Raw genomic sequence first — 14,075 nt, forward strand, 5'->3', positions numbered from 1 at the left:
TCCTTTACAAATTGTTTGCATGCATGGTAGTGCACCTTATCTTGAAATTTTTTCACCTGTGCATAGGTGATATTTTTATTTTTGTGCATGCAGAATGCAGCAGAATAGAGGTGCATAAAGAAGAGAATTAGATGGATTAGCCTGGCTCAGTTCTGTTTGGAGCTTACACAAAGCTTTTGAGCCCAGATAAACCCAAACATGCCGCTAACCAGACATAAGTTGAAGCCTGATTCAAGCTTCCAGCGCCTCTGCAAGGCTGGGTCGATCTATCTGGATGACAATTTTTTAGATCTGCTTGTGTATTTCCAACTTTGTTTTACCAAGCATACTGTAGTGGTCTTCCTGGAGCTGGTAGCTCATTTATAAAGAGCACCAGGAGGCAGGACAGCTTATCACTCGTACAGTGGTGTGCAGTGTATTAGGTTTATAATTTATATCCTTTTATATACCTACCTGCATGAACACCTCTGGATGTGAGATTTTTCAATGTTTGGTCAGTAATCTGTGATGTAGAAACAATAGGCACTCGTGTGAAAATATTAGAACACTTTGTGCTTTAATCAGGCGCCTTAAACAGCTTCTGAATCGTCTCATGTTGCTATTTGTGGTTATTTCTCTTACTGTTTAAAATGAATTGCATGTGTGGCCTATTAAAGTGAACAGTTACATTAGACAATCACTAATTTGCCTGTTTTGAAATTTTTCCCAGATTTTCAGTTACAGTGGTTTGATTTCATTTGCACAACAAATCAAAATAACAGAAGCAACGGGGTGTTCTGTTAAATTTGCACACTGCTGTATGTATCAGAGAGAATGTTGAATTAAGTGGGAAACAAAAGTAAGTTTCAAAATTACAGTAAAAAAAATCAAGTAAACCCAGTACCCCATAAAATATAACCCAATTATGAAGGAAACACTTATTGTTATAATTTATTTCTAACTTCATTTAGCATTGGTTTTATTTGCATGGTATCTTTTTATTTATTTATTTATTTATTTATTTTTACAGATTCTGTGTTATAAACAAACAGAGTAATTTTTCTCATTGATTACATTTCAAGCTGTGTTCAACTGAATACCCCAACACTACAACATTCTATTTTAGTGCTCCACCTTCATAAAGGCATGTAAGGAACGTAATTTAATTTGATGTCTGCAAATGAATCTGCAATGTCAACGGCTATGTTAGTAAGTTTTCATTTATTGATTCCAATTTTCAAAACTTACTCTGTAGCACAAATTTTTACTGTTTAACACAACAGATGTGGCTCCCAGGTTTAAACAGAAGTCAGATAATGATCAGTTACCTGCTTCCGTGGGGAGACAGCTAGGGTCTGCCATCAGGAGAGGATTCAGTTAAGCTTGTTTCACTCCTAATGGGTGCCTGTCGTATATATCCTACCTAACTAAATGTGTACTATAGAGGGGTATAATTGTGGCTCCCGTTTACCCCACAATGCCGTTCCACTAGCGCTTTCATTCTCGTGTATATGGAGAAACACGAATGGCAAGCTGTCTTGACTACAGCCTTATAAACTCTACGCAGTGTGTACATTTATTAATCAAGCTGTAATGGGACTATCCTTTTTTAATTTGATACATTATAAAATACAAATCAGTTAATAGAAATGACACATTTATCAACGCTATAGTTCAGTGAGTTATCTGTAAAAGATATCCAATTACACGGGACACAAGGGAATGTAGATTTAGTTGTACATTCAGTAAATCCCAGTTACTCTAGTACTGTCCTTCTCCATCAGTGGGCAGTATGGAGTGGTGGCTACAGAGCCACTCTACTGTTGTACCTACCGAGCTTGTCTCAACAGCAACAAACCAATGTGGTACAGTTGCACGGAGCGGTTTGCCAGGGATTAGAGCCTGTTTTAATCCAATGCATACACACATTTACTGTAAAAGTGATTCCAGCTTTTACCTTGAAACAACTTTGCTCTGAAGCATACACTGCTTACTGGTAAAGATTGTGCTATATTTACTGATAAACTTAAATCAGTTTGTTTTTATCAGTAGAGCATCTTTGATTAAAAACTAACCCTCACAGTTTCCGCCAACTTTGTTTATAATCCAATACCACGCATGGGCACCTAATTTTGTTTAATAAGGGAGGGGGGAGGGGGGCAAAGGTAAAGAAGAACTGCGAAGCGAGGCAAAACATTTTTTTTGCCAAGCAGCTCCGGTAAACATCATTTTTACTGTTCAGTCCTTTTCAAGTTAGTTTTTGTAATAGTAAACCCACAACTTTGGACAGGTGTTTCAACATAAAATATAGAATATTTGCTAACTGATCATTTATTAAAGCACAAACACAAGTAGCACCAAATGGCAGAGCCAGTTCCAGTGGCAGATCTGCACAAAGCTGTACAGAACCTATAATACCAACATGCAGCTTATTAAAGGCAAGTGCTAAACAATCAATAACATGTACAACATGTAATAATATGACTTGTTTATTGATAGAATATATTGACTTATGTATGTTAACACTTAATGTAGTCCTTGTTCAGCTTTGTTTTAAGTGTAGTGCTGGATGCTAGAGAATGTTTTTCATGTTTTGTCTTCGAACATTGCTGAGCTCAAGAATTATCACAGGGAAACCTGCTGCTATGAGACTTTCGGAAAGTAAACACTATTGCAGAGCAATGCTTGGTGCTGATAGGTTAAAACAATAAGCACCTGCCCACACATTGCAATACTTAGTGCTAATTGGTTGAAACACTAGACGCCAGCCCCCACACTATGTGCAGTGCAGCTCAAACATACACTGCTCATACATTAACAAGAGTACAGCTGTGTTCAGCCGCACCAACAGCACTCGCATCCTTAGACACCAAAATAAGTAAATAAATAAAACCACTGATAACGGGACCAGTTTGCCTTTCCTTGCGATGTATGGTAGGTCTGAGTTATCCTAAAATAAGTTATATGAACTTGAAGCCACGTTCACCAGTGTTGCTTTTCCCGTCAGCTGTCTGAATGGGTCCATGTTTATAATGCTTTCGAATGAGGCGATCTTTTGGCACTGGATCACATTTAAAAAAATTCTAAACATGCACATTTAACCTCATCCATACTGTACTTTGTGTATATTTTTTTAAACTGCCAATCAGATTAGCACTTTCATTTATTAGTAAGTACACGTTTTGATATGAAAGCTGAACATTAACGTCAGTGAAGAACAATTAAGTTATGCTTTTTTAATGAAAAAACAATTGTAACCAGCATTTTCACTAAAGTCATGCTTGTGTGATTGTAAAATGTCACTTTTTGATATATTTACTACTGCTTAATCTAAGTTTAAGCAACATTACAATATTTTTAATTCTAAAACTCAACATTATATAATTTAATAACGGCATTATACTCTCTCTTCCTTACCTTTTTTCTTTTAATAATGGTCTTATACTCTCTCTTCCTTCAGATATTTTTGAGTTATATATATATATATATATATATATATATATATATATATATATATATATATATATATATATATATATATATATTAGTAGTAGTAGTAATATTTCGTGCAGTTGTCTCTTCTGATCGCATTCCAAGTTAACATTCACTTAACAATTTTTTTTTCTTACTGTTTGCTAACTTTAGCCACAGTACAGACCTTGGGTCAAACCAATGGGTTCCTGCGTGTAGGGAGAATTTGTTGTAATTGTTTGTAAATTATGGCCCATCCTATGAATACTTGAATATTGTTTGACCCCACCATATTCAAAGTTGAGGAGCATGTGCCCCTTCAGCCCCATGGGTTGGGCGCCTATGATACCACTCCCTAAGAAACATGCTCACTTACATAAACCACTTAGAACATAAGACAATTTACAAATGAGAGGCGGCCATTCAGCCCATCAGTGCTCGTCTGGTCCCTAGTAGCTGACTGATCTCAAAATGTTGTATTGTCAGGACTTAAAGGATCCCAGTGATTCAGCGTCAGCAACATAGGCATCCCACTTCATACCCTCCCCACTCTCTCAGTCTACATCCATTTAATTTTCAACAGTCGTGTGGTGCTGGTTTCCTTGCGAGTGCTTTTAAGTATTGGCTAGAGCTAACTTTGTCATCTACTTTTAAGATAGACATAGAATCCAAAGATATAACACAACATGCAAAATAAAAGATCATGTTAACCCCTCGCTACACACAAACATACAGTAGTATGAATGCATGATCTGACTTGTAGAAATCAAACATCTTTGTTTCCAGGCTCTATATGAAGACACAACTTGTTTGGAAATTAGCTTGCATGTTTTTTTTTTTAAATACCAACAAAAAACAAACTTTTTTGGGAAACTTTTCTTTTTTTGTGATTCATATAAAACTCACACATTGTTTCCAGGATTTACAGTGAATAGGTTTGGCTTGGGCAGATTATTTAAAGCCACATTGCAAGCCAAGCCATCCAAGAGAATTGTCGGTATCAAGTTTCACACCCTGTACGAGGAGGGAAGAGGGGGGGGGGGGGGGTTTGTTCCGATTGGTACCGCAAAGCCGATGACCGCTTGAGCTGAGCGCTGGTCGGAGAGATCGGCCCCGATGAGCAGTGATCACAGACATTCCTGGACAGCCACGTTCGTTCGCTGCTCGAAACAATAGTCTTTATGGTCTGTGTTCGGCTCCCCTATTTCCCCTTAACTGAATGTTTTGGGTCCTGGACTGGACCAATTACTCTGCCTTAGAATCTCCCGTACGAAAGTATTTATTTCTTTTCTTGGAATGATTCATTCGCATGCTGCATTTATAGTTTGTTCAAATTTTAAATGGAAGAATTGGTTTTAAAAGAAACAAAACAATGTGTACTGATTGTGTGCTCAGGGGTGAGATGTGATAGAGCAGTAGCCACTTCTGATCCTTTTAATTATTCAAAGTGGACATTTGAATTTCTAAATGCATGAAGAATGGCTTCTGTAAATGTCTTAATGATATAAGACAAAAGCTTGGTCAAAAATTGCCTTTTAAAAGACCATTTGATTGATTTTTCGTATGCATATGAGTAGTCCGTCAAGACGATCACGTGTTGTGACTCGTATCATATCGCAGTCATGATATTAGTGTATCGTTACACCCCTGAACTTAACACACCGGCACCTCGCCTGCCCTGCGCTGATGTGTACACTACTGATCTAACTACTGTATATGTCAAATCACAATGAGCAGGCTGGAGCAATACTGACAGTCCTGTAAAGAAAGTGTCACAATTTAATGATACACAATGAATCGTTATGCTAGTTAAGGTCAGCAGTTTTTGTGATCTAACAAAAGAAACCAACAGTACTGCGGCAGGGCGGAAGCTGGGGCCATAATTAATGATTAATGGTTAATGAGGCTCCAGGTGCGTAAAGGAGGTAATCACGGGTGTTAGAGAGGTTAAATGTCAGTGTTGGTGGAGGTGCGTGTTGCTGTCCTGTTTGTATTGGTAGGTTTTTGCATTGACCTTTTGTTTTGGCCCTTGTGCCTTTTTATTTGTTAATGTGGTTTTTGTAGTGTAAATAGTGTTAAACGTAAGCATTCGCGCTTCACTGCAGCTTTCTTGTCTCTGAGTCTCTCTTGCCGTCGGTAACTGTTTTGCCAGTGATGCTGTCCTGTCACTAGTACAAATTAATGAAGCATGCTTTTGTGGGGATCCCTTCAGGACCTTTTGTATTCCTATTTAGTTAAAACAAGTGTTGAGTACAGTACCCCAGTCTGGAAGCTGAAGGCAGACCTGCCCCGTGTCCACTCGGGGGCTGTCTAACATGTGAAGTTGGATGTGAGAAGCAGGAGGTCCTGTGTGAGTTCACTGGTCCGCCTCTAAGGGAAGCAGGAGTTACAGTGCAAACCACAACAAGGCTGCACTTTTTTCACCCGACCCGACAATTGCTGTCTCTGGGGGTGGGGGTGGGGGTCTGCTTTCTGGGGGCACTCTCTCACTCAGTTTCCGCTCTGCTTGCTTTTGATGTGGGTTTCTGTAGTGTGTCTCGCCTCCACTTTGGTTGGCTTGAAACACATCATCCACAATCTTTGGGGGGGTGGGGTTTGGGGAAATCCCAAATGTGCATTTGTCTTCCTTTTGATTTAATTTGATTTCATTAATTTTTCAAATCATTTTTCTTCCTGTCAGTTTTTTGCCTTGATGTTGTTTGAAGTACTCAAAGGGTTTTCAGGTTAAGGCTGTTTTCCATTGGGGGTAGGGGGAGCAGCAGCAGCACATTGTGTTCTGAGACTTGCAATTTAGCTGTGGATATTTTAGCAACATCTCACACATTACTTGTAATCCCCTACATCGCCCAACTAGGTTATCAGTGATTAGAGCTTGCAAGCTTTCCAGCAATTGACCTATAATTGGACTTCTGTATTTATTTTTGGTTGTTGGATTTATTGTTGCTGGCAGTATGCAGTAGACCAGGCTGCAGCAGTACTCTGCTGTGCTGTGGATCGCACAGCGCTACAGTGAATATTTTCCCTAATTAGGCCTGAATGGTGCTAATTCCTGTTCATTTTCTGGAAATTATCTGGGCCCCTTATTTTTGTATTTTATTTATTTATTTATTTTATAAATTTAGAATCTACAATTATTTTGAATTTTCTCCCAGTTTGGAATGTCCTATTATTATTGTTATTATTATTATTATTATTATTATTATTATTATTATTATTATTATTATTATTATTATTATTATTCTCCTTTGCCGTGGTGATTCCCCACACAGCTCAGGGACACGAGTCTCAGTGAGCATCCTTCGATCCTCTGATCCCATGAGTCAGTCGGCGTCATTTTACAACCAGCAACTTGAGAGCGGATGTCCGGCCTCTAAAGGACAAAGACCAGCCCCCAAGCTCACTGTCTAAGCCGGATCCCACCTCCCCCCAACCCCGGGGGTGCAAGCCCAGTTGGGCTGATCTTGTGATACGTAAAAGAGATTCTGTCTTTTGTCTGTGAGCCTAGTGGTTAGAACGGAGGAATGGCTGTGTGGTCATTTGTCTTACTACAGCCACCTGGTGTATGCTAAGTTTGGAGAGCTCCTAAAGAAACGCTTACTGTGCTGCAGTGCTTGATATGGTGCATGGAAGGATGCACTCAATAACAGGGTAAACTACTTTAAATAACCTGTACTTTGAATGATGATGTTAAAGATCCCATGACCCCAGTGGCTCACATGGTAAGTGCGCTACTACGTGGAGTGCAGAGTGAATATTCCCAATATTGAAACTAGATGCTTCTTTACTGAAGAACAGCAACCCCTACTACCCTGTATAAGCTTTTGTCTTGGACACCTGTCCACCTTCAGTCCCTAGGTCAGTATATAACAATTTGGAATGAGAAGAGGCCACTTGGCCCATCAGTGCTTGTCTGGTTCCCAGCATCAGCAGCATTGCTAGGTAACCCATTCCACACCATTACCACTCCCTGTGTGAAGAAGTGCCGAGCGACAGATTTGTTAGGTGAGTGTTCATCAGAAGCAGGCATACGGTTCCACCTCTTGTCTCTTCATTGTGGGTATGTGAGGTGAGGGTTTTGTGTGTGCCATTTGTTTATTGTAAAAGGGTATCGGCCATGTAGTTGGAATGTTGGTCTTGAACAAAGTAGTAGTAGAAATATAGCTCTGTGGGGGAGACATGTGCAACAAGTTGTAGTACAGTTAATGAAAACTGAAACTCACAGGGCAACACAAATTCAGAGAAATGAAGTGTTTACCAGAACCAGAGAAAATAAACAGAGATGTTTCTAGTTTAAAAAAAAAGAAAATATGCAGCACTACAGTGCCAGGCAAAACCATTTGTGCTGTGCTCCTATGTCCTGTTGCATAAGAAATTCACTAACCAGCTAGTACAGTGTAGTAATGTTATAAATGTAAAGGTTAATGTTTTTTTCTTAAAGGTAAATTTACACAATAAGATTATCGGAACAATAGGATTTCCAAATATTTTCAAAATAATTTCCCAGTTCAAATTCCAGTTCATTCGAAGGAATTGGAATTTACATTTGAGACATTATAATTGTTTTGATTGTTCAACTGCTTTATTTTGAAGCTAATTTAATTGACTGTTAACAGTGACTTCAGTTAAAGTAATGTGTTGCCATGGTGAGAAGCTCATTTTAACAGAATACTGCTAATTGCAATTTTGATCAATGATGTGTTGGAATCAAAGCAAAAGAGCTGTGAAAGCTGAATAATTGGCTCCTTGGAACGCTTGCACTGATCTTGTTTAATTAAATAGCATCTTATCAAAACTATAATAGTTAAAAAAAAATATACAAACAGGTTTTGTTAAGACTGGTATGACAACAACCACTACTGTAGCTACTTGGATACATGGTTAACTGGGTATGTCAAATTTTCCTACTGTACAAAGTAACCCTTTCATGGAGCCTTGTGCTTGGCTCGTGCTAGGATGGGATCCTTGATCTCCAGCACTGTCTTAAAATATCATTTGAAAGAAAAACACCCTGAGAAAATAAACTGCCCTTCTGCAGAGGGACCTGGATTGAGTTTCACACCAAGCTCGCGTTCACCCGCTCTGAGTGTATTTATATGTTTAGACCAGGCTAAGGGGGTGGGGTTCTGTTTCGTAAACTCTGTGCTTTGCAGATGGTTATATTCAGAAGAAGTCTGTCTTCAGCAATTTCTGTTCAGTTGGGACCACTTGAACTCGGGTTCAAAGGTAATCTAAAAAAAAAAAAAAAAAAAAAAAAAAAAAAAAATTTATTTTACAAACCTCGTAAGCAAGATCATCAAAGGCTGTTGCCCCTGCAAGTTGATATTGATTTTCAAAAATAAACAGTGCGTAAATCTGAACAGTACAGAACTGTATCCCCTCACTGCTCCTCATGACTTCCGGGTTGAGTGTCAGCCAGGGTGCCTAAATGCTAATGAACCAAGAAACGGATGCTTTTAGAGTTTTACAGTGCAAGGGTTAAATTTGATTTTAGCACTTACAAGGCAATGCATAAAATTCTCTCTCTCTCTCTCTCTCTCTCTCTCTCTCTCTCTCTCTCTCTCTCTGTGTGTGTGTGTGTGTGTGTGTGTGTGTGTGTGTGTGTGTGTATATATATATATATATATATATATATATATATATATATATATATATATATATATATATAATTTTTTTATTTTTTTATTATTATTTTTTTTTGATATGTTTCTTTTTTTTTTTTGGTTGCTGTTATGGGGAGTGACGTCTGAACAAAGGGAGCCCGCTTTTTCTGATACTTAAAACAGCTACAGTACACGCTACATTCTTTTCAAGTATATTTGTAGCCAAGACAGTTTCTAAAACATTTCTAAAAAAAATAAATAACTCTCGTCCTCTACCGGTACATTTATTTTCTTCACTTTTTTTAAATGTAGGTTACATGTTTACAGATACAATATTATTGTCATTATGAAGGAAACAATGCCCAACTGCAATAAGCAAGCCTTGTACAGTACTTAAAGTGCCTCTAGGAAGTAGTCACCCCCCCCCCCCCCCCCCCCCACGGATGTTTTCTCAGTTTGTTGTGTTACAACCTAAAATCTTGATGCATTTAAATGGCATTTTCTTCCTTTGATTTACACAACCTACTCAACACTTTCAATGTGTGAAAAAATCAATTAAAAATAAAAACCTGAAAAGTCTTCATTAGTTAAGTATTCACCCCCTTTGCTATGACACTCCTAAATAAGCTCAGGTGCAACCAATTGCTTTCAGAATTCACACAGAAAGTTAAATAGAGCCCACTTTGTGCAGTAAAAGTGGTTCACATGATTTCAGATTAAATACACCTGTATCTGTAAGGTCCCACAGTTGGGTAGTGCATTCAAAACAAAGATACTACCATGAAGGCCAAGGAGCTTTCAAAATAACTCTGGGATAAATTTGTGGAAAGGCACAGATCAGGGGAGGGGTATAAAAAGATTTCAAAGGCATTGAATATCCCTTGGAGCACAGTCAAGTTGATCATTAAGAAGTGGAAGGTATACGGCACCACCTGGATTGGCTTGCAGGAACGGATAAACTGTTGCCTCAAGGTCTTTGTCAATGTAACACTGAGCAGTAAGGTTCCCCTCAATCTGCACCAAATGCGTGCTTGTGTTAAAGGAGATTCCTCCCCACATCACACTTCCACTGTCCCACCAGTTGGCTTGAACAATGCAACAGTCAGCATAACGATGTTGTCTGGGACACAGAAGATGGCGATTTCATCTCTCAGCTGTCAATGTTACCCCTGAATGACCTTCGAGCATGCACATTATTTTCATGCAGATGATGAGCTACAGTCATTCTGCTGATGCGCAGGTTATTTCTTCCTGGAAATTTGCATGCTGTAGCCACTGCAGTCTGAAAATGATTACGCAGATGGATGAGTCAGATGTGATGGTCCTTGGCCAGTGTGGTGATCCTCTGTCTTCCAGAATGGGGCCTGTCCCTCACAGAGCTGGTTTCCTGGTTTCTCTGGACTAGTCTGCTGATTGTTTAAGCAGAACATCGTATTCTCCTGCCTTCAATTATGCTGATAGCAACCAGACAATCTTCATTACTCAAGCGGGGCATGGTCGTATCTTTCGCTGTTCCTGCATGAATTGCAATCATGTCTTTTCGAATGGCTATTTATACAGATTCTTAATCAACTCATTTTGGAGAAGAATACAAGAAGATTTCCTAGCATTTGAGTATCCCAATTTCAACTATTATTTTTATTATCAAGAAGTACAAGACTCATGGTACTGTCACAACGCTCCTTCAGTCTGGAAGAAAGAAGGTTCTTTCACCAAGAACAAGTAGAAGAATTGTGAGGAAGGTTAATAACAATCTGAGATTGACTGCCAAAGATATTCAAAGTGAACTGGCTGCAAGTGGGACTGGAGTTTCCATTTCAATCACAGGTCGAGTATTGCATGGTGAAGGTCTCAGTGGTCACAGGCTAAGGAAAAAGCCACTCTTAGGAAAACGTCACAAGGACAATCGCTTAAAGTTTGCAAAGTAATATCCTTCTAGGGGCTGTTTTTCCTCTAATAGCACAGGAAATTCAGTTCAGGTAGATGGTAAAATATATTCCATACCATACCAAAAGGTATTGGCCAATCATCTGAAACCCTTTGCTACAAAACTTGGTTTAAAACGCAGTTGGATATTCCAACACAACAACAATCCAAAGCACACATCAAAATCTACTTCAGAATGGTTAAGAAGAATAAAATCAAGGTTCAGAGTCTCGATCTAAATCTGATTTTATGTCGTATACATTTCTGTAAATACTTGAAAATGAAAACACATGTTACAGTATACAAAACATAAGGAGTATCAAAGCAATGTTCAAGAAAATTGAAAATTGTCTCTAAATATTGGATTCCTCAAAATAGCCACCCTTTGCCTTAATAAAAGCCTCACAAACACGAGGCATTCGGTTAACAAGTTTCAACAAGAAATCACCGAACATGTCTTCCCAGCTGTTCCACAGCAGTTCCCAGAGATGTAGGGCACTTGTGGGTAGCTTTGCTTTGACTCCTATGTCTAGTTCGTCCCATACAAGTTCTATGGGAATGAGGTCTGGAGACTGGGCAGGCCAGGTCATTAGATTGAGTTGTCCTTCACTTGCCAGATAGTTCTTGTACAACTTTGAGGTGCGTTTCGGGTCATTATCTTGCCGAAGAATGAAGGACTGCCCAACTAGCCGTAGTCCTGATGGAATGGCATGCCTCGGAAGTATGCTACGATAGCCATGCTGGTTGAGCTTGCCATGGACTTGGTAAAGATCACCAACTCTGTCACCAGCAAAGCAACCCCAGACCATGACACTGCCTCCTCAATGCTTGATAGTGGGAACCACACATGCAGAAATTATGAGTTCACCCTCTTTGCGTCTCACAAATACTCAGCGGTTGGACCCAAATATTTCAAATTTTGACTCATCGGTCCATAAGACTGACTTCCACTCCTCAAACGTCCAGTTTCTGTGTTTTTTGGCCCAGACAAGTCTCTTTCTCTTATTCTGCACTCTTAACAATGGTTTCTTTGCAGTAATTCTTCCAGTTAGGCCAGCTTCACGCAATCTCCTCTGAACAGTTGATGTTGAAACATCTGTACTTCTAGTAGCATTTAGCTGAGCTTGTATTTCAGGGGCAGTTAATCGCTGGTTTTGCAGACTTGTGACTTGAATGAACTTGTTCTCTGATTCTGAGGTCACCCATGGCCTGCCTGACCTTGTTCGGTCCTCATGATTGCCAGTTTCTTCAAATCGTTTGATGGTCTTGGCCACAGCAGTTACAGACACTTGCAAAGTTGTTGCGATTTGTCTTAAAGAATGACCTTCATTTCTTAAAATAATTACAGTCTTTTTTCTTTGCTTAACTGAGCGTATTTTGCCATTTTCTGCTCCCTTACATTCAGGAATGACAAACTTGTGCCTATGCTACCTATATTTACCTAGCTTTAATCATGGACCCTCACCTGTGAACAATAATTGGTGACAAAAGGTTAATTAGGTAACATGCTAGTTAACTCTGAGAACATCTAACAAAGACACGTTTATACTTAGGCCAGTGTTCTAACACAGTGTTATACACATTTCAGACTTTTAACTGACTTGGGCTTCAGACTGAAATCCCCTTGCTTTGGGTGACCATTTCATTGAAATTGACAAGATTTACATTTTCATTTAAAAATTACATTTTTGAATGCAGTTCACTTGTGATTGTCAGCTTATATAAGTACACGTATCATATAATGAAATATTAAGTGTTTATAGACACATTTATGCAGTTAAAAGCATAGATAATCATGAAAAACCTGGTTTCAAGCCTGTGTACTCAAACTTTTGACTGGTACTGTGTATGTATTATGTACAGGTGACATGCTAAATTACCGCTGTTTAAGCTATTGTGGCATAAGCACAATTTTGTTGTAAACTGTCCTTTTCGATTCCAATAGTATTTTCTCATATAGTATTGTGATGTATTTCAGAGTGGGATTGTAAAAGGAAATTACGACATGCAGGAAATGTAACTGTAATTTTTTTTGATGTTCTGTTATGACTATGGTCATACTCCAAAATACTACATGATACTAAATAAGAGAACACTATAGGAATCTTGAAAGAATAATATATACAATGGTCAGTCAAAAAGCATACCCCAATAACAAAAAAAAAACATTACCTTAAAGAGGAAGTAAGTTTAGCAATGCTACAATAGGTACTGCACTGTCCCACCTGAATCACCTGAAACACATATGTGCTGCGGTCTGTGTTCTCATGTCAGGTGGTCTCCTGTGTGTTTCAGGCCCAGCAGCAGAGGAGTCTGGACAGTATCGTCTCTAATCAGCAGAGGGCAGGCAGCGCGAGGCGGGCCAGGAAAGAGGCTGGGCTGGGCACAGAGCTGGAGGGGGATAGCAGCAGCCCCATGTCCGAACAGGACTCTGGGATACTGGATGTGGAGGACGAGGAGGATGAGGAGGAGGTAACTGTAGAGCTGCTGTGTAAAGAGAAAAGCTCTTTACCATCAAACCGCTTGTTTGCTTGTAATAACCTGGAAGTAATCGGGTATATTATATAGTCAGGTCATTTTTTACAGGCAGGGGTTCGTCAAACTTTCTAGGGGGCCTGATGAGCATTCGAATAGTACAGTAGTTATATTAATGAAACAATTCAAAATATGTTTTTCCCTCCAAGTTGGAATGTGAATTTTACAAACTCAAATTTTGATACTGTTTTGTTTTTATTTTTTACATTTTTTTATTGTTTTTATTTAACCTTGATACCAGTACTTTTTTAATGTAGAAAAACAATGATGGAGAATTCTGTGTTTAAAAATCAGTGACCGTTTTTTTTTTTTTATTTTCTTGTTGCATTCTACCCTTGTTCAGTGCATAAAATGGATCTGTTTGTATTGCTGCAAATTAAAAAAAAAAAAAAAAAAAAGGTTGGGAACACCTGGTTTAGGGAAAATAATTCCACTAAAAACTTCACACTGTTCTGGTAGCCCCTTTTTAGTTTTTTAGTACTTGTTTTTTTCTGTTAAGGTACTTGCTGCTGAAAGAGTTGGGTAGACCGTACACTGTATAACAAGCCAACCGTTTCCTTGAAA

The 14,075-nt window shown here is 38.8% G+C and overlaps 1 protein-coding gene across 12 annotated transcripts in view; it reads left to right on the forward strand.

The window, feature by feature from the left end:
* exoc6b (exocyst complex component 6B) overlaps positions 1-14,075 on the forward strand; it is a 210,895-nt gene that overhangs the window by 62,776 nt on the left and 134,044 nt on the right. For all 12 annotated transcript variants that reach the window (XR_005946780.1, XR_005946781.1, XR_005946782.1 and 9 more), the window contains exon 7: positions 13,272-13,448. Coding sequence is in view for 9 of the 12 variants with exons in the window: in XM_041218027.1 (XP_041073961.1) it covers positions 13,272-13,448 (177 nt within the window). In the remaining 3 variants the exon portion in view is untranslated. The remainder of the gene's footprint in view (positions 1-13,271; positions 13,449-14,075) is intronic.

The sequence above is a fragment of the Polyodon spathula genome, chromosome 2 (genome assembly GCF_017654505.1).
Source record: "Polyodon spathula isolate WHYD16114869_AA chromosome 2, ASM1765450v1, whole genome shotgun sequence".
NCBI classification, from domain to species: domain Eukaryota; kingdom Metazoa; phylum Chordata; class Actinopteri; order Acipenseriformes; family Polyodontidae; genus Polyodon; species Polyodon spathula.